At 33.4% G+C, this 25,318-nt stretch overlaps 4 protein-coding genes across 4 annotated transcripts; 3 read left to right on the top strand and 1 right to left on the bottom strand.

The window, feature by feature from the left end:
* Window positions 1-7,537: 7,537 nt before the first annotated feature.
* Window positions 7,538-8,035, bottom strand: LOC123902143 (small acidic protein 1). Its single transcript, XM_045951808.1, has one exon. It carries the CDS (start codon window positions 7,932-7,934, stop codon window positions 7,755-7,757), a length of 180 nt encoding a protein of 59 aa, XP_045807764.1. The 5' UTR covers window positions 7,935-8,035; the 3' UTR covers window positions 7,538-7,754.
* A 3,174-nt stretch (window positions 8,036-11,209) lies between these two features.
* Window positions 11,210-11,623, top strand: LOC123891992 (agamous-like MADS-box protein AGL80). Its single transcript, XM_045941854.1, has one exon. It carries the CDS (start codon window positions 11,210-11,212, stop codon window positions 11,621-11,623), a length of 414 nt encoding a protein of 137 aa, XP_045797810.1.
* Window positions 11,624-15,130: 3,507 nt separating this feature from the next.
* On the top strand, window positions 15,131-20,202 carry LOC123902160 (pentatricopeptide repeat-containing protein At2g32630). The gene is made up of 2 exons (XM_045951824.1): window positions 15,131-17,529; window positions 17,874-20,202. The coding sequence occupies exon 1, from the start codon at window positions 15,428-15,430 to the stop codon at window positions 17,306-17,308; it is 1,881 nt and encodes a 626-aa protein (XP_045807780.1). The 5' UTR covers window positions 15,131-15,427; the 3' UTR covers window positions 17,309-17,529; window positions 17,874-20,202.
* Window positions 20,203-20,275: 73 nt separating this feature from the next.
* LOC123902149 (cation/H(+) antiporter 15-like) lies at window positions 20,276-23,644 on the top strand. The gene is made up of 3 exons (XM_045951812.1): window positions 20,276-20,832; window positions 21,023-22,036; window positions 22,222-23,644. Exons 1-3 carry the CDS (start codon window positions 20,632-20,634, stop codon window positions 23,470-23,472), a joined length of 2,466 nt encoding a protein of 821 aa, XP_045807768.1. The 5' UTR covers window positions 20,276-20,631; the 3' UTR covers window positions 23,473-23,644.
* The last annotated feature ends 1,674 nt before the right edge of the window (window positions 23,645-25,318 follow it).

The raw sequence follows: 25,318 nt of genomic DNA on the forward strand, positions 1-25,318 counted from the left end.
ATGACTGAACTCACACCAAACCAGGTAAAAAATGATTTGTTATGACTTATGAGCAAGTTCTCACCCCTTAAATTAATTCTTGATTTTAGGCTGATATGGGTTATATTGAGTTAAATTGCATTAATTAAATTGCATTATGTTTTGTTATGTCTTGTCATTGTCATTGCTCCCAAAGATTACTTCACCAAGTATCCCTACTAGAATATATCAATCTCTATTGGGATATGTGTAATTTGAACGATGTATTTTCCTTCTTGTCCAAGTGCTTTGCTCGCGAATACACAGCATAGACTTGGCTTCTCTGAAAGAGAAATTACATTATATAGTATAAGAATCCTTTATTGGGATTTTACTTTTCATTTTACAATTTTCGAAAATAAATCTAGCATTTTCAGAAACTTTAAAAATGTCAACATTATATTATTTTCATTGTATCTGAAAATTTGTTCTTCCTAGCTTTCCTTCCATTTTCTCTCTATCACGATTATTCTCTATTCTTGTCTTCGATTTCTTTTTTTTTTGAACAAGTTGTCTTCGATTTCTTGTTAATAACTTAAAATGAACACGTATTTTAAGAAATGAAAATTGGAAATAGTTTTACAAAGTAAACGGGTCCTATTTTTATCATTTCTAAAAATGCATAATTTCTACCAATTGTTAGTTGGTTTAGTGGTGATTGACGCTGAACTTGGTAAGAAGGACTGCGGTTCGATCCCCCGCAACTGTGATTAGGAGGGGGCTGAAACAACTTGATGTCAGAACTGACCCCCGAATCAGATTCAATTGGTGATGAAAAAAAAATGTATAATCTCTAACTAATGGCTTATCTCCTCTTTATCGCCATAATTCACTTAAATAGACACGCATCTTCCTTCCTATTAGCCATTTAAGGCAAACACGTTTTTTTTTTTTAAATAAACAGTGACATTGAGGTGTTACTTCTCATATACCATTGCACAAAAATGTTTACACACATGCAACTAATTGTGACGTGCAAAATAAAAATTGAAAGATTGACTAAGAATGAAAAGAAATTAAAAAAAAGTTACAAAAGAGAAATATTTTAAAATATTTCATTTTTTCTATCTTCTTCTCTTTGACGCCCAGTTTTGAACCATGTACTTTAAAGGTTTGAAGAATGAACTTCTAACAAATATCACAGAAAACCGGCAATATATTGTACAAATTAATTGTATCTTACTATAAGCTTAAAAGTAAGTTGTTTTAAGAACTAAAATTAAGTTGCTTATCAAAAAAAAAAAAAACTAAAATTAAGTTGTTTATTTTGTGCTATTATATTTTGTGTTGTTTTATCTAATACTTATTTTTACAAATAAGATGTATTTTAATCTAAATAAAATAATTAAAAATAAGAGGTATTTTAAAATACCTCATTTGTGTTGTGCGTATGTTGGACGCAAGTTTCGAACTAACAACCTCATGGTTGAAGAAAATTCTTCAAACCAAGAAGCTGTTTAGAAACTGGCGATATATTGTGGATAGCAATTGTATTTAACTAACACATGTGCTGGGGACATAGTCTACTCTAACCATCTAAAGTACTACTCCCTCCGTCCCAAAAAGAATGACTCAGTTGACCGAAACACGCATGCCAATGCATAACTTTGGCGACTAATATCTTTAATTGTATAATAGTAAAAATTATAAAAAATTGATATTTTGAAAATACTCATCGAGACGAATCTAACAACATCTTATATGTTAATATTTATTTTTATTTATTAGTAGAAAAATATGGTCAAAACAATATATATGAATAGTGCATATATTCAAAATGGGTCATTCTTTTTGGGACGGAGGAAGTACTACTATTTGAAATGATTTATTTATTAGATCATGCTATGACCCCCTTGCTAGCCAATCTCCCATATCAGCAATCGAGGCATTTGTCAACAACACTTATTAAACAAAGACGGAAATAAAACCTTCAATGGAACCGGTCCCAACCACTTATCCTTCCAAAAAAAAATTAAACTTTGCCATTTCTCAACGGAGAATGTTAACTTGTGCCCTTAAGGCACATGTTAAGGAAGCAAAAATAGAAATTATTAAATGTTAATTTGTGCATTTTAACTTTTGAAGCATTAAATTTCTTGTATCATTAAATGTTGAATTTCTATTTTGGTATATCTTAACATGTGCCTTAAGGGCACATGTTAACAAGACCCTTCCTCAACACATTGCTATTTTTTTTTTTTTTTTTTTGAAGGAAACACATTGCTAATGTTAGAAGTGAACCACAAAGAATTTGCTTGGCCCCCTCCCCGCCATAAAGACATCTTGCCACTCTCCGTTTTGTCTTCATCATTTAAGAAATTGGCTTTTAAAGAGCACAAGTTCTTTGATTCGCATAAACTTCTCCATTTCTATTTGCTAAGTAAAACATGATTAAACAACTCTAAGACTAAGTTCTTTATACCTAGTCCACCTCTATCTTTAGGTAGGCAAATAGTGTCCCAACTAGGGGTGTGCATGGTCGGATAATTTGACAAACCAAACCATATCCAAACCGAAACCATTTAATTGGATTTGGATTCATAACCATAACCATATTTTATTATAAACCGGTTATAAAACTGGTTATAAATTTGGTTATGGATATATAACCAGTTATTTTAACCAAACCAAATTTAAAAGTGGTCATTTTTTAAATCCAATTTTTAACCGGTTATTTTTAAATCTGATAAAAAAAATCAGTTATTTCATTTTAAAAACTGGTTTTAAAACAATTTAAAAAAATCTTTTTTTTTTTGAAAAAAATCCAAATTTAGTAAAACTTGCGTAAAAAAAATAGTAAAGAAATCAGAATTTTATACATAGAATAAATTCCTATATTTTATTTGGATAATGTAATTGAATTTCCTTAATTTAATTTTATTTATTTTAATAAAATCGACCATAAACCAAAAAATTGACCGAAAAACCGAAAAAATCGGCGGAAAAACCTAAAATCGGCTGAAAAACCTAAAATCGACCAAAAGCCCTAAAATCGACTATAAACTCTAAAATCGGCTGAAAACCCAAAAAATTAATCGAAAACCCAAAAATCGACCCTAAACCCAAAAAATCGGCCGAAAAACCTAAAATCGGCAAAAAACCCAAAAATCGACTATAAACCCTAAAATCGACCGAAAAACAAAAAAATCGACTATAAACCCTAATATCGGCCAAAAAATGGGTTTATAGTCGATTTTAGGTTTTTCGGCCGATTTTTTGGGTTTTCGGTCGATTTTTGGTTTTCCGGCCGATTTTTTGGGTTTTCGGCCGATTTTAGGGTTTATAGTTGATTTTTGGAATTTTGACCGATTTTAGGTTTTTTCTGCCGATTTTTCGGGTTGCCGGCCAATTTTAGGGTTTATAGTCGATTTTTTGGATTTTGGCCGATTTTTTGGGTTTTTCGGTCGAATTTTGGTTTTTCGGCCGATTTTTTGAGTTTTCATCCGATTTTAGGGATTATAGTCAATTTTTGGAATTTTGGCCGATTTTAAGTTTTTCGGCAAATTTTTTAGATTTTTGGCCGATTTTAGGGTTTATAGTCAATTTTTGGGCTTTTGGCCAATTTTAGGTTTTTTCTGCCGATTTTTCGAGTTGCCGGCCGATTTTAGGTTTTTATAGGATAATTAGCGTAAAAAAAATAGTCAAAAGTTTCATATCAAAAAATGAAGAAATGCGCAAAAAGTCTAATCCAATGGATTTGGACATGGATATGGGCATTTAATTAAAAAACCGGATTTACATAATGGATACCCAACCATTTTTAGAATGGTTTGGTTAATATCTGTTTCCAAATAACTAGTTATTTAGAGTTGGTTTTGGATTTGGATATAGTCATATCCATATGACCGGATATTTTGCACACCCCTAGTCCCAACCAATTAAGAAAGCTTCTTGCTTTCCAATCCGCCACCCCACAAGAAATTTCATTGAATACTAGCCAACTCTTTCAACACACATATCGGAGCCTTGAAAAAGAGAAGAAATATAACAGTAAGCTAGAAAGAATCGAGTTTATGAGAGTGACTTTAACTCCTATAGATAAATTCCAACCTTTCCAACCATTTAAATTGTTAACGTAGTTTAAATACATAATTAGTTGTGTACAAATTGTCACAACTCATTAATCATTCATGAATAGTATTAACAAATAACAACATTTTTTAAATATAACTTTAGAAGGTGAGGTACTTTCCTAATTGTACTCTTTTTGATTCTCATCTTGGTAATAATCCGAGTTATGCTTGACAGAGTATTCGGAAGTCAAAGCAAGTACTTATGAATGGTTGCAGCTGGAAAATAGAAAACGGTACTAAAATCAAAGTTATGGGAGAACCTTGGATTAGGGAGGAAGATGTTCTTTGGATACAAGCACCACAAGTGCAAGGTATGTGTGATATTATAATTAATAATCTATTACTAATATGAAGAAGTGGGACAAGGATAAAATAGAGTCCACTTTTCCTTTGAATATCGCAAATTGCATTCTCAATGTGCCACTATTCGATGTAACTGATAATGACCAACTTGTTTGGTCAAATGATAATCATGGTTGTTATAGTGTTAAAAGAGGCTATAATATATTGTTAAAATTAACAAAGAAAGGCCACGGATCAACAGCCCCAGAGGATTGGAAATCGATTTGGAAAATGCATGCTCCTCCAAAAGTTAAACGCTTGGTTTGGAGAATTTGTAAGGGATGCTTACCGACCCAAATCCGACCAAAAGAAAGGTGCGTAAATTATCCCTTGATCTGTATTCTGTCCATTATGTGGGCAATGCAATAAAGATGAATGGCCTTTTCTGTTGGACTGTCATGATAGTAGGTTAGCAAGACAAGCTGCTAGTTTTGATGGAATTGTTTCCTAGCTGGTATGGGTCTTTTATGGAATAATAATAGAAAGTAGAAACAATTGTGTTTGTAATAATGAGAAGGAAGCGGGACTGTCATTAGGGACCAAAGCGTTATGCTTTTGGGAACAATAGAATGTTGTGAACAGCTTGCGTAGAAACACAGAACAGGCTGAGCAACAGCAACAGACACATTGGACAAGGCCACCGGTTAATTGATACAAATGCAATGTCGGCGCAGGCTTCCCAATGATATTGGAAAGACAAGTGCGGGTTAGTGCCTTAGAGATTCGAGGGGGCAGCTTGTAAGGTGAAGCAATAGTTATGTTAGAAGCTATGAAGGAAGTAGAGTAAAGAGACTTTACGAACGTCATCGTTGAAACCGACTCAAAGAGTGTAGTGGATGTTATTCATTGCCTAAATTCCGGTGTTTCCGAATTTAGTTCCTTAATTTGTATGATTAAAAATATGTTGTCTTTATATTTGAGCTTTGAAGTGAAATTCATAAAGCGACAAACGAATATAGTTGTCCATAAGCTTGCTAGAGCTGTCATTTCTTAATCTAGTCACTATGTTTTTGAGATGATAACTATTTGTATTGAACTTTTAATATTGAATGATAAGTTTATGGTTGTAAAAAAAATATAACCAACCATAATTTCTTTTTTTAGTAATTAACCATAACCTTTTAAGCATTCAAGTACGTTATAGGTTGCACTAGAACTTGGTGACAAAAATTCCTTTTTTGTTGTTAGTGAAGCCATGTACTACTACTGCTGCCCAAATGTACTGTCAAACTATTTTTACGGTCGAGTGGGCAAAAAATTGTTTTCTAGACAAATTTTCAAAGCATGTTAAGGGGTCTTGGAACGTATTAAGGAGCTTAAAAGAATTTTTCGTCCTCAATGGCCACAAATACCAATCAGGTCCAATGAATTCAGACCCAAAAACAACACATAGGACCTAATTAGGTTAAGAAATTGGAGGTCCAGGGTTCAAATCCTGGCAAGGAGAAAAACTAACATAAATATATTAACAATTTGCTTATCAAAAAAAAAAAAAACACAAAGGACCGGGAATGGATTCTCTCAAGTATGATTTACACTTGAGAGAATAAACCTAATTGGTTGGAAAATTGGTGAACTTGCTTTGTAATGTTGTGGGAGTAGGATAGTTTATAGTACTGTTATTTTTATTTACCTTATTTTCTTTCAGTTAGCAAACCCTTCTTTCGTTATAAATAAATAAAATCATGTAATAAGGAGTACAATCTATTTGGCCATATATAGTGTGCTTCCATAAGACAATGTCACTAGTATAAACATGACTTAGTAATAGTATGAATAAAAGAGGAGAGAAAGCTCATCAAATTTTTCTTAAAATTGTAATTCCCTTCCCCCCCTACTCTTGAGGTATCCCCCTAAATCTTCTTCCTATCAGTTTCTCCTATGTTAATCAACAAACAAAAACAACTACTCTCAAAACAAACAACAGACAGCTCATTTGCTGATTAACTAATAATATTTCAAGTTTACACAGAAACTTTTTGGTTTAGATGACTAAAAACACAAACACATCACCAGAACGAACCCGATTAAGCAGTGCACATGCCCAATCATATACACCACTTGGAAACAACCAGAAGTTGAAGTAAAAAATTCACAAGATAACACAACACTTCATCTCACATTCTCATTACACCTACCCACGGTCACGGACAAAAGCCATCTTAATAACTACATCTTCCGCCTTATCAAAACTATACATATCAGAACCAAAATATAAGGTACATATAATGTGATATTTAAAACAAATTCCCATACTCTATCGCTAGATCAACCCCATAGTTGTTTCCTTCATAAACCATGACTAGTTTTTCCAATTAGAGCAAACCTTAACACATAATATATATGAAGTGAAAAAAATTTACAATTCAGTCCTAAAAGATAATTCTGGTTTCCTTTAGCATCCATAAGTTTTATAACTCTAAGCAATAATCACATTCTCCACTCTTCATGACTAACCCAATTTTTAGAAAGTCTATGTTGAACGGTGTTTTCAAATGCCTATGTTGCTAGCATTACAATTGTTATGTTGCTATCCAGTTCATACTTCACAAACTGTCAATACCAATAATATGTTCAAATATGAATTTCCTGCAGTTGAAAAATCACTTAGTTGCCACAGTCATACAAAATACAGTTGAAAAGTGACTCTTTGATCAAGCAACCTAGATTGAATAACTGCAGCAAATGCGCGATTTTTCAACTAAAAGTGAGTGCTGTCAAATAGCAACTATAAATCTACAACATAGCAGAATTCAAACTAAACATTATTGTTCCATAATAAGCTACTTAGTACAAAGTATTATCAAATACTGCCTCTGGTCTCATGCACAAGCAACAATTCTTTTTTCAGGTTCATCGAATAACCGATGCATCTGGTCCTGGAAAAGGACTTGTTGCTCATCAGTTATTCAATGAACCTGGAAAACGACTAGTTGCTCATTTACGAGACCGGAGGGAGTAATGGCTACAGCAGCTATAGCACCGTAGCTAAGAGGATTTTGAACAATTCGCAGCAATCGACAACACTTTTCACTCATTCAAAGACCAATTTGTATAGATCAAATAATTCAAGAACCAATAATAACACCAAAATCAAACAACAATTCACAATTCTAATTCTAAATTCATAATCAATCACATATAAAAAACACTAGCGTATTAAATCGCAAGATTCATAACAATTGAGTTGATTAATCACAAAACAGAAATCAATTTATCATATCATATTAACAAAAATCCAAGAAACAAAATACATCAGTTTGTGATTAATCTTTTCTTAACTAACATCATGAAGATGAAAACACGAAATAGGAAAAGGTGTTAGTTGATATCTGCATCATCGAAATCATCATGGAAGGAGTTGAAGAATTCGGCATCGACGAGTTTGCTCTCAGTGACGAGACCTTCGGCTAAGATATCCAAATTGTCGCCATCGTCTACTTCCATAGCCATCGAAGTTATCTGCTCCTCCATCTCTCCGAACAAATCCATTGCTCTCATTACCGTCTTTCTCACTATCTTGCGAAAATCGAATTGGTACTTTGCGCCAAATTAGGGTTTTATGTATCAACTCAAAACGATTAAACATGCCTTTTGCCAAAAACGATGTCGTCTTTTATAGGCACTTCTTCTTTTTGTTTTTTTTTTTTTTTTACAAAATCTTTGAATTACTATTTATTTATTTTTTTAATTATCACAATTGCAATTTTTAATTTTTTACCGGTAAATAAAGTTAATTATAGTTTTGTCCTTTATTTTATTTTTATTTTTTTGTACAAAAAGAGGGTTGAAGTCTAAAGTAGGGCCGAAATCCAAAGCAAAATTACGAAACTAAACGAACATTTTTAGGAATAGACGCCTTAGAAAAATCATCAAAAAGAAGCTTGTGAAGTTCACTGGTTGGAGTCTCCACAATAGTACGGTATAAAGAATTAATGGAAAGACTAAAATTAGCAAGTCAATCAGCACAACGATTTCTCTCCCTCCATGTGTGACGAATTTGGAAATGTCAATCCAAAGCCAACATATTGCGAATGCGCTGAACCAAAATGGAGAGCGCATCTCACTAAACTTGTTATCCATAATCATATCGATTAGAATCTTTGAGTCATTCTCCACTATGAGATGAGAAATCATTCCACACAAGATCCAAGTCAATGTACATACCCTACATTTCACCATGAAGAGCATTACAAGCTTCAATCCTCTTAATGTAACATTTAATACATCTCTTGACAGAATTGCGAAATAGGCCACCACACCTTGGAGTATCCCCACCTCCTCTGCAGGACTCGTCACTATTGAGCTTTATCCACTCATCAAGACGATTTTTCCGGTTGATGTAGATTGTTTCCTCTATTTTATGTATGTTTTTATCCCTTTATAGATTTTTGTCATGTTTGCATGAGTATGCATGGAGAGTGACAATTCCACTATGTTAGTGGAGCCGAGAATAGTATTGTTTTTGTACTATGCTGGATTCCTATTGGTGGCCATGTGCTATGGAGGACGTGCATGTCCTTGTATTTGGGAAAATCATCATGTATCGGAGTTTTGCCAATCCTTTGCTATGTTGGGCCTTTAATGTGCTCTTGGGCTTTAGTCTAGTCCGGAACAGTTGCCCCCCAAATTCTTGCTATTAATATAGAATTTGAATCTTCTATGTTTAGAATGAAGAGTTCATTTACATTCTTTAAGGACGGGACATTGTTCGCTTTAATATATAAATCCTACAAGTAAGATATGGATGAGTGACATAACGTAGATAGAAATTATGGTATGATTCAATTTGATTCCGATAAAATGCTTATCCATGTCTTTCGACATAATTTTGTTTTTGATCAAGGTGATAATTTTGAATCTAGGACGAAACTTAGAGCTATTTTTTGTTTTGTTCCGTTATGTGAAAGTTCCATCTAGAGTTAGTGAGAGTATGTCGTGTTTGTTGGTATGAGTATCCGTTGTATTATGTTCTCGTTCTCATAGTTATCGATTACGTGCAGAACTCTTGGGTTTCCTTTGTACTTCGAAGTAACAGGTGTCCTGTGAAGTGAAACTTTTAGTGGCGACGAGGGGACATTTGTGTTCGCATTTGTCGCGTTTGTCCCCTACTCGCGCGTACGTGTACAGTGACGTGCCTAGACTACTCGAGTACTTGCAGTTCCCCAAGTTATCATATGAACCGTTGATTTTTAACTTTGAACTTCTTTAAATCTGGAGCATTTGTATCTTTTCATTTCATATAAATTAAATAAGCTGCAGCTTGTGAAGGAAAACTTTTACCCTCCTTATATTTTGTACCAAAGAACTTGATTCCTCTTCTTTTTCTTGGGTTTACTTAATCAAATCCAAATGGCTCAATATGTTGATCTTTCACTTTTGAATGGGTTCGTTCCTTCTCATTTTGCAAACATGGTCTTGTCCTTTTTTTTAGGACGAAGTCTAGGTATCATTCACCTGAGAGTTTGAAGAGTGCTTATACAAAGATTGGTAAACCCTATTCAACCTTCCTTGAAGATATGCAGTCGCTTGGATGTTTGTGTTATACCCGTGTATGAGATAGTTTTCTCTATGGTGTGGGTTACCATTCCTTTCACAAAATTTGAGGTAGGCGTTTTGAATCATCCTTGAATTGCTCCTTCTCAGTTACACCCCTTGTCTTGAGTGTTTATCAAAGTGTTTCAAATTTACGGTTGGTATAAGAATACCTATAAGTTTGTTTTTCAATCTTTTTCAAGTCAACGCAAAAATGTACTTTGAGCCTTTTGCATAGTCGCTTCCTGATTTCACTAGTAGGTTTCATCGTCTATTGATGGAGACGGGTTTACTCTGAATGACGGAATTTGTAAGAATTTGTAATAGAAAACAATGGGTATAATAGAAATTTATAATAGAAATTTATAAAAATACTTTTTATGTAAAAGAATAGTGAACAAAACAATATTTAAAAAATACATAAATTATAAAACAAATGATTTCTTAAAAATATTAATTGTAAATCTCTGTAAATAATGGTAAATGTCTTTTATAAAACAGTTTCATATAAATATAATAAACTTCTACCGTGTCTAGTCAAAACAAATTCAAATTGGTGTATAGTCTACTTAATTTCTACAGCGTATAGTCAAAAAGAATTCTACAGTGAAAATCAAATATCAATCGTGTTAAAAATGATTTCTACAGTGTATAGTCAAAAAGAATTCTACAGTGAAAATCAAATCTCAATCGTGTTAAAAAATAATTCTACAGTGTCTAGTCAAAAAGAATTATACAGTTAAAAAGAATTCTTTGAATATTGATATTATATTAAATATTATAACAAATATGTATTACTTTTGGACTATATTCAAACGACCGATATTTCAAGTTTGTCTATATAAGTAGCACAACTAGAGTAATAAGAAAAACAAAACAAAACACATTTTCATAATTTTCTTTTTGTTTACCTATCATCATTGTCATGGCTAGAAAGAAGATGAAGCTTGAATATATAACATGTAATTCAAAGAGGAGGGAAGCATTCAGAAAGAGAAAAAATGGTTAGACAATAGCCTAATATATAAAGCATGTTTATATTATTCTTGCATAACATACATATTGTACTATTCTAAAATGGTAAAGAGTATGATTTTTTTTTTTTAGATTCTCATTTGTTTGTATATATATTTTTTTTTGCTTCTCTTAACAATTCTTGTACTATTCTTGCATAACATATATTTTTTTTCACATATACATATTATTTATGGATCTAACAATATTATTTTTCAATAGGTCTTATGAAGAAGGCCAATGAACTTAGCACCCTTTGTGGAATACAAGCATGTGTCATAGTCTATGATCAAAACAATCCTCAAGCAGAGGTTTGGCCATCAGATTCAGGAGTCAAAAGTGTGTTATCGAGGTTTAGAAGCTTGTCTGAATTTGAACGAAGCAAAAAGATGGTGGATCAGGAGGTCTTCTTAAGGGAAAGCATAGAGAAACGTCATGGCCAATTGAAGAAACAAAGGGAGGAAACTAGAAAGAAGGAATTTACTGATATAATTAATAATTACATTCATAATGGAGAATTTAAAAGCAATTTAATGAGCAAAGATGATCTCGCTGTTTTCTCATCTTTTATCGATGAGAATTATCTGAAGGAAATCAATCAAAAGATGCAAGGAATGAAAATTGAAGCCCAAGATCCTTAGGATCACATGAGATGTCAAGCTAATGAAGTTAAAAGAGCGCTTGTTGGGAGGCAACCCAATTTTTTTTTCCTTTAATGCTTACTATTTTGGTCAAAAAATAATGTATTATTTTCTAAAATGGAATTATGTACTATTTTATATAAGCACCCTTCATGGATGTATGAATAAAATGAAATTTTACTTCTATTAATGGTTCATTAATAATTATAGGATAACTACACATGAGTGAAAGAGACTAACAACAAGTCGTGCCGCTAACTCTTTTTGAAAATTTGCAAAAATAAAATATATAATTTTATGTTTTGAATCGCTAAGCGAAACAACATGCTCGCTAAGCAAATTTTGCAGACTTAGAATTTTGCATACTGAGTCTCTTATGATTCTTAAACTGTTGATAACCCAAAATTTCTAGAGGTCAGGTAAGGGAAACAACTAGCAACAACAAAACTAAAGTTTTTAAAGCTTTTCAAGGGTTTGTTCAAAGTGGTTTGAATATGAGATTACTTCTTGATATAAGTTTAGATAAAGGTCATAATCTTGGTATCAAACTTCTCCTTTGTCGCACAATGTTGTTGAGTAGAGGAAAAGACAATAACTTTAGATATTGTAATAAATTCCTCTCTCGAATGAAAAACATCTTACACCAAACTAACCTATTAACCAACTTTATAGCTATCTTGTTATGGATAACATTTGAATATCAATAAGATTATTGACTCCACATCTGGGGATCATAACTGATTCAGGTATAAGGGGTACACCATTATCACTATAAAAATAATCTATGACACTTTTTATATTAACATACTATGTATTCTCATGGTGATTAATTCAATATAAATATTACTCTGATAAGTTTGAATACATAATAGGGTCTCTGCACTCTAATATTATCCCAATTCACAATAAAGATTTACTATGAATACTTTAAGAATAGCGTCCTTATGTTTAATGGGGTCTCATGATTAAGTCACATCTAATGTTCCATTAAATAGACTAACTATTCTAGGGACTTACGGTCATTGCTGCCAATTTGCCTTTCTCCTTATCTTCCGTATTATGGGGATCTTGAAGGACCACCAGAAAGCACGAGTGACAAGCTTATAGGTCAGTATCCATTGGGGTTGCCAGTCCACCAACTATGTGGTATTTCATTATGAGGTGCATAGTGGAAGTGACACTTCCTAGCTCTACTATAGTGGGTCTGCCAATAATGCAATAATAAACTAATTTTCAATCAACGACGAGGAATTCTGAATGAACATTATTTGTTTGCTTTCCAACTACACCATAACTAGGAGCTTTATGGACCCCTAGGGTTTGATTATGGCACTGTTAAATCCTTGGAGATCATAACTGAAGTATGAGAGGGTGTTTTGCCTTTGTAGTTGTAGGTAGCGGAAGAGTCTGATGAACATTATGTTACACAAACAACCTGGTCCACTAGCACTTTGTGAACATCATAGTTGGCAACGATGACCCTTATTAGGAGTGAGATGTTGTTGTTAGGTGTCTCATTGATAAGGTCATCGTCTCTGAATGATAAGGCCAACTTGCTTATTGTTGTAGGGAACTCCCATTTTCTTTTGATGGGTCCTTTGACCGCAACAACTTCTTTTAGTTTGTTCTCATGGTTGGGAATGAATCTTGTCCTTTGCAGGAATACCACTGATAATGATGACGACGGTGAGGGAATGGCTCATCTACATGCTCTAGTCTAGTCAAGTTTTGTTGTATGTTGTTAGGTTCTAATATCACATGCAACCATCCAAGCGTGAACATTGGGTCATTCCGGCATGATGATTTTCTTCAATGGATTTTCCAGCGTCATACAAGAGTAAAGTTATGTCTTTTGTTCCGTATGATAAGAACAAATAATCATTATTATGGGAAGACTTCTTTGTTGTTGACGAGCTAAGGGCTAATACGATCTTGATCTCGCTTTATTTGTTTCTTAGGAGGAAAACTTTGTTTTTCCGTACCGACTTTGGTTACGGTGACAAATTTGAGGGAATATACTTTATATCTTCTTTATGATATGATTGCTTCCCTAGGTAAGGAAATTAATCATTGGAAACATCAAGGTGATGCTTCCTAGGACACCGTTTCCAAAGGATTTAAAACGTATATATGATAATTACATATGAATAAAAGAGACAGACACAAGTTGTGCCGCTTATCCTTTTTGAAAGTTTGCAAAAAATAAAATAAAATAGATGCTCTACTTACACCGGGCTTAGCAAATTTAGCATCAACATGCTCTCTTAGCAAATTTACGGACCAAGCATTCTTATAATTATGAAATTGTGGATAATCGCTTTCTCTTTTCTTTCTCTCTCTAAAAAAAGATAATCCAAAATCTCTAAAGGGTACGACAAACATCAAACAATATAAAAAAGAGATAGAATAACCAATGAAGTGTTTCTATTCGGTCAATTTTTTTATCGAAAAAATCCTAACTAGCAAAGTTTATCTATTCAATAATTTTTTTTATTTTTATGATTTGTGATCAATTTGACTAAAAAACAAGTTTTAATTTTTTGTGAATACAATGTGTATATGTGATGTAAAAAGGCTAGGTTTGTGAGTAAACCAAGTTCATTTGCATGATTAAAGTTAATTTATTCATATTCCAAAAAAACAAAAGTTAATTTACTCAAATGCTTGTTTAAGGTAAGATTTTGTTGTTGTCCTTGAACATTAACATATACTGCTTTATCAAAGTGAAATTTCATTCATTCTTAGATATTGTTGATGTATTCATAATTTATTTATATGGAGAGCATTGTACTTTACACCGTAAGTTTTGTTAAATCTTTGCTTATTATTTAATGTGTATGATTTACGTCTTAGAATTTAGAGTTGAGCTTAGCTCAGCTTTATAAAATCGATTTATAGGATGATGATTGTGTCTATTTTATAAATTTATATTAGGTCATCTCGCAATCGATATGAAATTTCTTAAGATTTCTGATATAGTCAAGAACATAGTTGGCCAAATAAGTTTACTAGTGATCTATCATTTGTTAACCCTTGGAGCTTGCTTGATGGCAAGAAAAGTAGACTGCATAAGATATATAATAATTTAATTTAATACACCGTCAATGTAAAATTATTTGATGCATACATTCAATCGCTAAAAAAAAAATATTGACACATCATGTAATATATTTTAAATACATGACGTGTCACATTTAATTAAATGATTGACAACATATTATTAGATGCATATATAAAATAACTTTATACTGACAATACACAACAATTAAACTCTAAGATATATTTATAACTCAGACCGAACAAATTAAGAAACTAAAATGTTATTTAAAAAGATAAAAATTAAAGTGTTAATTGAAATTAAGTTAAAAGATTAAATATATAATTTTGCATTAATATTATTATTATTAAAAGGTTGGATATCGATTATTGACTATGGTTAAAAAAATTATTGAAAGGTTGGATCAAAAGTCAAATATTTAATAAAATTAGGGACCAAAATCTCAAATTGGATAGAGGATTTGGTAATGGAAGAAATGAAAAACATAAGAAATGGAGAGGATCTCAACTCTCAGAAATGTGAACACTGAAACTCTTTCGGTCAAAAAAAAAAAAAACACTGAAAACTCTTCTTCATCTTCGGTAGATTGATTCAGTTCAGTTCTTCATACTCAACACTCTCTTGAATTGAAGAACCATCAATAACCGTAAATAAGGTCTGTGTAACAATCTCAATCCCTCTTCGCTAAATTTTTGAACACACTCTTTGTTAATTATTCTTTGAATTTCATTTGTGAAACAAAAACAATGTGTTCCCAGAAGACCCTTTTGAGAATTTTCAACAAAGGTGTGACCTTTCCTTCAAAACAACATGAAATTGTTCATAAGATTACTCAAAACCTCATTAATTCAAGTAACCACAACTATTTCAAACCTAATAATACTGAACTTCATTCAATGATCTCCTACATAACCCCCCATGTTACTTACTGTGTTCTCTCGGACCCTATTCTCCAACCTCATTCTTGTTTAACCTTTTTCCATTTCCTTAAAACCCAACATTCCGACATTTCACTCAAACCTGACCTTAAAGCCCATTTGATTCTCATTTCGAGGCTTTTCGAAGCTCGGAAATTTGCCACCATGAAGAGTATTTTGAATGGTGTGGTTAATGATTCGGAAATTCGTTGCCCCGTTTCGGGTATTGTTGATTTGGTTGATGAATTTGAGCCTCATTTTGTTGAGAAGCTTTTTGACATGTTGTTTAGGGTTTGTTCTGATAATAGGTTGTTTGAAGAAGCAATTAGGGTTTATGATTATGCGGAAGAAAAAGGGTTGGTGATAGAGGAGAGGTCTTGTTTTGTGCTTTTGATGGCTTTGAAGAGATGTCGTGAGGTTGAGTTGTGTCTTAGGTTTTTCCGTCGGATGGTTGAGTCTGATGGTATTGAAATTAGGGTTCAGTCTTTGACACTTGTGGTTGATGTGTTGTGTAGGAAGGGAGAGGTTGAGAAAGCCAAGGAGTTGATGGATGAGTTGGTGGGTAAAGGCATGGTGAAACCAACTGTGTTTACTTACAATACATTGTTAAATGCATATGTCGGAAGAAAGGATCAAAAGGGAGTTGATGAGATATTGAGGCTGATGGAGAAGGAGCAAGTTGTTTTTAGTGTTGCTACTTATAGTATTTTAATTCAGTGGTATTCGATTTCTAGCAACATTGAGGAAGCTGAGAAGATATTTGAGGAAATGCGTCAAAGAAATATGCCAATGGATGTTTATGTTTATTCGTCGATGATAAGTTGGAATTGTAGGTTAGGAAATATGAAAAGGGCTTTTGCTTTGTTTGATGAGATGACTCAGAGAGACATTGCTCCAAACGCGCATACTTACGGCGCCTTGATAGGTGGTGTGTGCAAAGCAGGTCAAATGGAAGCTGCAGAAATCTTGTTGGAAGAGATGCAAAGTAAGGGACTTGACCTAAATCTAGTAATATTTAACACAATGATCGATGGTTACTGCAAACGAGGAATGATGGATGAAGCTTTGAAGCTGCAAGCAATCATGGAAAAAAAAGGACTCAACTCAGATGTGTTTACATACAACATTCTTGCAAATGGGCTCTGCAAATTGCACAGGTTTGACGAAGCCAAGTGTATTTTAAATTCAATGGCTGAGAAAGGAGTGGAACCAAATGTTGTGACTTTCACTACGTTTATCGAGATATATTGCAAGGAAGGAAACCTTGCAGAAGCTGAGAGGTTCTTTATGGACATGGAGAAAAGGGGAAAAGTGCCTAATATTGTTACATATAACACACTGATCGATGCATATTGCAAGAAAGAAAAAGTGAAGCAAGCACATACGGTAAAATCTGAAATGATAAACAAGGGGTTTTTACCAGATGTATATACATACTCATCACTAATACATGGGGAATGTATTGTCGGCAGGGTAGATGATGCACTTAAGCTTTTCAATGAAATGGGGTTAAAGGGCATAGCTGGAAATGTTGCGACGTATACATCAATTATTTCAGGTTTATCGAAGGAGGGGAGAGCAGATGAAGCTTTTAAGTTATATGATGAGATGATGAAAATGGGCCTAACACCTGATGATAGAGTCTTCGCCGCACTTGTTGGCAGTCTTCACAAACCCCTCACGCATGCTGATCTAAAACAAAATGAATAAGGAACAAAAGTAGACGCTTCTGATATCTCAATAGGGTCAAATATTTATTTGTCAAATGCACACGGGAAGGAAGTAAGAAATTGTGGTTAAGGGTGTGAGAGAATGATGATTTTCATCTTTGGAACTCAAGCGAGAAGACCCATGTTGAGAGGAAACTTGATGTTCAACAGCACCAATTTAGAGCTTGGCAACTTGGAAAATGTGCAAATATTATGGTCTTGGTAATACACAAATCTTCTCTTCTTCTTTTAATTGGTTGCATATTATCACTTGATAAGGCTGTTCTTTGTTCGCATTCAATCCTCCATGTTTGCATTGAATGTAATCTAAGTTGTATAGAACTGCAACCATGACATAATTTTGAAATTTTCTTAGCGTTAATCTTTTTGAATGTGCTAAATAGGGGAAGTACCCTCATCGGGGATGCTCTAAACGCTTGATTAAACTGTTTATCCAAACAGTGCCAAATCCTCTAAAATTTGATTTGAAGTATTTATATTTCTTGATTTTATTATTGAAATTATGAATTGGTTATAAAACCTCTGGATTTTATGAACATTTGCAGCATCAATAAAGCGTCAGATTCGGATTCAGTTTACCAAGGGATTTATAGCTATGTGACTATGGGAGCTGAGTGAAGGTCTTGTTGATTAAACCTTGCTGATAATGAAGGAAAACTGTTGTATATGATCTTTGGTTTCTGCTGAACATGATGGATACAGGTTTCATTTTTACCTCGCTGTTGTTTTCCACCCTCTTGTAATGTCTCAGAATGTTACGTTTGAATATCAGTTGCAAAATTATGTTATAATGGATTCTACATCACTATTTTAGTATTTTTCAATTTGTCATAGCACCTTTTTTTACCGAGATTTCACCTTTGAAGAAATTCATGCTCGATGTTTTTTCATTTATTAATTATTCCTTTGAATTATTAGTGTGATATGTTTAGACGCACACACTTAGTGCAGTCGTATTGAATGTCTTAAAACTATATTGGGCGAAGAAGGCGACCCGTGTAAAAACAGAGAGAATGTTTGAAAGAAATTTGTGATCACGCTGATTTGTAAAATTGTAAGGAAGAAGGGGAATGGATCATGGGCTGATTCGGGGACTTGTTAGTTAAAGAAAAAGACTAGTTTTTGTATCCCACTAAAGAAATGCTAAGAACACACTTTTAACACACTTTTAACACACTCTATCTTATTGATTAGAATTAATATAGGTCCCATGAAATCTATGTGGGATTCACATGGTTTAATGGGGACCATTTCGAAAATAGTAGGACTGGAACATATAAGAAAATCTAGTGTGTTGCTAGCACTTTTCTTTCTTGCAAGGGTTTCGTTGAGAAAGCAAACTACTCAGTACTCATTTACACTTTACAAATTTGAAAAATTACATTATTTAGAAAGAAAAATCTATTATTTGTCTCAAACCAATCTATTATTTTCTCTATTTCCCGATCAATGTCTCTCTTGATTGATCTATCGATGAACTGAAACCCTCTTGTTTATCTCTCTCTCTAAATATATCCAGTGATGTGAGTACTAGTTCTCTACTTTATTCGTTATTGCCATCTGTGTGCTTGAGTTATTGTGACTTTATTGTCTGTTGCAAAACAAAGGTGAAAGAATTATCTTGATTCCATCAAAGGGTTTGCATTCTTTCATCTTCCAATAGGTAGATATTTAACTTGTTTTTATTAGTTTTTGTGCTGCTTGAATTTTTGTTACTTCAAACTATGGAGCACACTAGCTACATTATAGTTTGCTTCTTGATCATAATAATGTGTATTAATTAAATTTCATCGCCAAGCTTTGATGTGGTCAGAGTGATCAAACTTAGATACACCTCTTTGGATGTCGGGTTACTTGCACTTTTGGTATAAATATTTATTGAGACTCTTTAATTATTGTTGAAACTTGACCTAACATGCTTGATGAATGGTTCCAAATCTTTGGAGTGTCTGTGATCAATTTGGGAAGCTATGCTCCATTCCATCACCAAGGTTGGAGACCATTGATTGTAGATTCTCCTTGCTGCAAATGCTTTCGATGTTGATGCACGAAGTAGGTAGCTTGGCTGGTGAGTTAGGGGACATGGAAGGAGTTTTAAAGCTAACATAACTACTAACTTACTAATACTTTTCTGTCCAAAAAAAATAATTTAATTTTGTTAGTAGATGATATAAAAATATCTTATGATATAAATATCATCGTAGTATATCTTAAATTATCTCATATGATTAGTTTTGTATTAGACAAAATTTAGATGTAGTACCATAAGTGTTGGAGGTATGTGGTAAAAAGACATGCCTTTGACTCGGAGGTTCTGAGTTCAACCCCCACAAGAGCTTTTGGAGGATGTAAATACTTGAGCCCTAAGGTTTTTCCTTTCTTGGACTAGAGCATCATTCCCTCAACCTAAATTTCTTCAATCAAAATAAAAATTGTTGGTGGCACTGCTATCTTGTTAAAATTGAACATGTTCAAATGAAAACTACTGACCCTCTATATGAGGCAACAAAGTGCATATTTCGAAATACCAGAAGTAGAGTCTTGTTCGTGTACTATGGATGATCATACAATTTAATTTCCTTGTGAATTTATTTATTTTACTTTACACAAAGGCCACATTTTGATGTTCGCTTTAAGTATCAAAATATGTTGGGCCGGCCCTTTACTAAACTAATTGGTTTCCATTGAAATTTTGACAACGAGTTCAACCAATTTTGTCTCGTATCAACCTCTTATAGGTATTGATATTGATGTTTAAATATAAGAATGATATTGATGATGTGGTAATAAATTGATGCATATAGATATTTCTTATTAGTTGAAAATACTTGAATTCTTAAAATAAAATAATATTCATTTGGATACCACATATTCAAAGGGTACCCAAAATTGACATCATTAATTAATTTTCATCAATTTGAATTTGTTTTTTTTTTTGACACAATTTGAATTTGTTTTAAATAACTAATAACTAATAGTTTTTTTTGTTGTTAGATAAATAACTAATAGTTGTTAAATGTCTAAATTTAGTATGTATTAATGGCGGAAGCGGGTATACTTAAATAGTTTGTTAAAAAAAAAACCAAAGCAATAACTATCTCAACAAAGAACATGAAAAATACAGTATTGTGTAACATAATAGCAACTAACAACTTAAACTGCCTTTGCCAGCTCCAAAATACAAACAAATCTCCATAATAACTTATATGTTTTCAGGTAAAAAATCATATTATTTAAATAAAAGAAAAGAAATGCATTAGGATAAAAAAAATCAAACAAAAATCAAGGCCTCATAGAAGAACAATGGCAGAAGATGGGATGTCAATTCTTGCATGTTATAATGCAACATTTAGTGCTACAAATGATATTTGGATGACTGATGATGTTATTGCCAAACGTGTTCCTCTTTTGTGTCTCCAAATTGCTTATGATCTTTTGGTGTCTCGTTTTTTCTACTTCATCCTCAAGCGTATTCGTGTGCCCCTCATTGTTGCGCAAATACTGGTAAGCATTCATTTATAATAAGATATTTCTTTATTTTGCCTATAAAATTGAATCATCAATTCAATACACATGATACTTATCTTTGTCACATAGAACTTGAACATACATTTATATGTTCTTACATTTTGATTGCATTGCATAAATGTTAGATAAAAGATACAAGAATTTTCTGAACATTTATATTATGCAGGCTGGCTTTTCTCTGAGTCCAACTCTCTTGGGAAATTTCAAACCAATATTTGACTTGTTTTACGAGCAACAAGGAATCCTAGCCATTGAAACCTTTTCAAACTTGGGAATATTGTACTATGTGTTCCTAAGTGGTTTAGAAATGAATTCAGACGTAATCTTAAGATCAAGAAAAAAAGGTACAAGCCTAGCAGTTGTTGGCATTGTGACATCAATGTTATTTGGTGTTGGATTGCTTACTGTACAACACAAGCTTGAAGATGAAAACGATACTTTCTCACTAACACCTAAAGAAAATCATAATGAAGCCTATTTATTTTGGTCTTTAGCACTTTCTGTCACGGGTTTCCCAGTCCTTGCAAGAATCTTAGCTAAGCTTAAGCTTTTGTATACAAAGCTTGGAAAAGATGCATTAACAGCAGCTATGTTAACTGATGCATATGGTTGGGTTTTATTCACATTGTTGATTCCTTATTCTAAGATTGGTGGAAAACCTTTTCTCTCAGTAATCAGTACCTTGTTGTTCATAGTTTTTTGTTTTACTGTGGTGAGACCTATCCTTACTCCAATCGTTGAAAAGAAAACGAGTGCGAACACATGGCGCAAGTCGCAATTGTTGGACTTGTTAATGGGAGTGTTTATTTGTTCATTTATTACAGATTGTCTTGGTACACACCCTATTGTTGGAGCTTTTGTGTTTGGATTGATTTTGCCTCATGGGAAGTTTGCTGATATGGTTATGGAAATGTCAGATGATTTTGTTTCTGGGATTTTATGTCCTGTCTACTTTGCTGGATTTGGTTTTAGACTCAACTTGCCTTTTCTTTTGAAGCAACAATCTGCAGGTTTAATGATGTTGATTGTGGTTTTGTTATGCATACCAAAAGTTTTGAGCTCTTTGATTGTCACTTTTTTCTTCGGTATGCCTGCTCGAGATGGCCTTGCCATTGGATTGCTTCTCAACACCAAGGGCGTCATGGCTATCATACTACTAAATGTTGCGTGGGACAAAAGGGTAATATTTAACTACCAACTTTCTATTTTGCAGCAATCCTTTTTCAAATTCTTCCTTGATTAGTACTCAACATAACTGGGGTCGGATACATGGATAAAACTTGCCATAATGTTCTATCATATACCATATTTCTATCCAACTCATGTTCCTTGTTTTAACTATGTTCATTTTTTTTTTCTTTGCAGATTTTGGATCCATATTGTTTCATGGTTATGATGCTTGCCATTATATTAATGACAGTGATTGTTTCTCCCTTGATAAGTGCTATATACCAACCAAAATTCCGATTCATGCAATCACAATTAAAGACCATGCAAAAGCTAAGGTTCGATATGGAACTTCGAGTTGTGGCATGTGTTCACAATACTAAACATGCCAATAGCATGATCCATGTCCTTGAAGCGACAAATGCAACCAGAGTTTCACCTATACATGTCTCAGTAGCTCACCTAGTTGAACTCACTAGACATGGCACAGCTATTCTTGTTTCACAAATGGATCGTTCAGACAGCACTGTTGGAACAGAAACAACCAACTATGGATCACAATCAAAGTTTGAGAGCATAACTAATGCATTCGAAGAATTTGTAAAACAGTACAATGCTGTTAGAATTGACACATCAAATGTTGTCTCATCCTACACAACAATCCATGAAGACATATTCAATGTAGCCGAAGAGAAACGCGCGAGTTTGATTCTCCTTCCCTTTCACAAAGAGTACTCAACAATAGAAGGTGGTTTAGAAATAATCAACAATCAACATTGTGAGATAAACAAAAATGTTTTACAACAAGCACCTTGTTCTGTAGGGATCTTTGTGGACCGTGGTTTAGGATCATTATTAAAAACCAAAATGCGCATTGTAATGATCTTCATTGGAGGACCTGACGATCGTGAAGCCTTGTCTATTGCGTGGAGAATGGCAGGGCATTCAGGAACACAATTACATGTTTTGAGGATTCATTTGTTAGATAAGGCTGCAGAAGAAAAATTATCGAAAACGAAAAAAATAAAGTCTCATCATGGAATATTGTCGACGGTTATGGACAGTGTGATGCAAAACGAGTTAGATGAAAAGTACTTAATTTCCTTCAGGCACAAGGCAGTAAACAATAATGATTCTATTGTTTATTCAGAGAAGGAAGTGCATTCCAATACTGGTGAAGAGATTCCGACACTTTTGAATGAGATCGATAAATCTGGATATGATTTGTACATTGTTGGACAAGGAAGTGGTAAGAACACGAAGATTTTTTCGAAGTTGTTGGAATGGTGTGACCATCCTGAACTTGGTGTTATTGGAGACATATTGGCTTCAACTAGTTTTGGTTCACAATCTTCTGTGCTTATTGTGCAGCAATATATGATTGGGAGAAAAACTGTTGTTAAACAAAGTCATCGTGAATCGATGAAAACTGGTCCTGAAATTTTGTAAACAAAGTCATCATGAATCGATGACACAAATTATGTTAGAAATATTGCTTGTAATAGAATTATGTTCCACTCAATTTTGGATTGTCAACCACAAAACCACAATGGTAAACTCCATGTAAAAACCTTTCAAAAGTCATCATAGGCTAGTACCAAAATTATTGATACTTGAAATACTAATCATGTTCAAAGAAGTACAGTTTGCTCCCCTCTCAGTTGCATCATAAGTTCTTAACTCTTTTGCTTCTTCCATAAGTTACCAAAAGGTTATCTGTTTACATCTTGTGCTTCTGTGTACACTTACAGTTCTATGAAGTTTAATTTTTACTAAACTATATATTTGAAAGTAACACTTAAGCCACTATCAGCAAATTAAGCAAAAACAAGATTGTTACTTAAGCCACTATCAGCAGATACAATACACCATTGAAACACATAATACTACCTTGGAAGGTTGAGCAACAATGTCTCCTATGTTCCCAGTTACAGCAGTAGGAGTCTCTCAATGCTATAACTACATACACAATGCAATAAAATATCTGAAATGTGCGTTTGCTTATTACACAGTTCCATTAATAGTAACAAAACACACATAGGACACAGTGGTGTAAACCAGATTTTGGGTGGCTCAAATGCAATGTCGACAAGGGTTTTCATGTGGAAGTGTGGAACAAAGCAAGACCAGTGCGGGATGGTGCGTGAGAGATTATATGGGACAATTTGTGATGGTCGGGACTCATTGGATTCAAGGGAGATGCTCAACTATTGAAGGTGAAGCAAATGCTATGCTTGTGGCTATTAAGGAGTTGGAACAAAAAGGATTCACCAATGTTATCTTTGAAACTGATTCAAAAAGCGTAGTAGATGCAATTCATTGTGTTCAATTGGGCGCCTCTGAATTTAGTTCTATAATTTGTAAGATTAAACATGTATGTCTGTGAATTCTAGCTTTGAGGTTAAGTTTACTAAGCGACAAACGAATATGATTTCTCACACCCTTGCTAGGACGACCATTTCTTAGTCTAGTTGCTATTTGTTTGAGATGTTACCTCCTTGTATTGATTCTTTGTTGATTAATGAAATGGTTTGAGCTTGTTTATGTCAAAAGAACACACACACAGAACACAAGAGAGTATACCTCAACAGCATATCCACCATAACAAAAATATGCAAGTTTTACATACAATATGCAAAAAAAAAAAATTTACATTTCCAATCTATGAAGCAAAGACACTCCTCAAATTAGGCTTGTTCCAGTGTCGGACACTCGTCGGTGTCCGATACCGACACTTATGATTACATTGAATTATATCTTCTTAAATTATTGTCGGTGTCGACGTGTCTAGTGTCCGGTGTCTGTGTCTATGCATCGTGCTTCATAGTTGTCAATTGATACATAAATTGTTCAATCAAAATATACAAAAAGAATCAACAAACAGGTGGAGAGGAAGTTAGTTGGTTACAAATAATGAAAATTGGGAAGGAGTAAAACAAATCATATTCTGTAATAGTCTGTCTACATTTGAGCACTTGTGTACGAAATTCAAAATAAGTATCCTAATCCAACATAAGTTGACTGTTATGTTGAAATCAAGCTACTCATGAAGTGTTGAAGCTAAAATTTTCAAATGCTTCTTTAAGCTTTTCTGAAGTTGAATATAGAAATCATAAATTGGAAGACAAAAACAACTGAAAAGATTTTAAAATAAAGCACATAGAAAACATATATTCTGTCACAATCCAAGAGAATTTAAACTTGAAGACAGGTGGTGGAAGTGATAATAGGTGATGGTGTAAACAGTTCAGCCAGTAATCATAGGATAAATGAACAACTTTTACTACAAAGGAGA

Source organism: Trifolium pratense, linkage group LG1 (genome assembly GCF_020283565.1).
Source record: "Trifolium pratense cultivar HEN17-A07 linkage group LG1, ARS_RC_1.1, whole genome shotgun sequence".
NCBI classification, from domain to species: domain Eukaryota; kingdom Viridiplantae; phylum Streptophyta; class Magnoliopsida; order Fabales; family Fabaceae; genus Trifolium; species Trifolium pratense.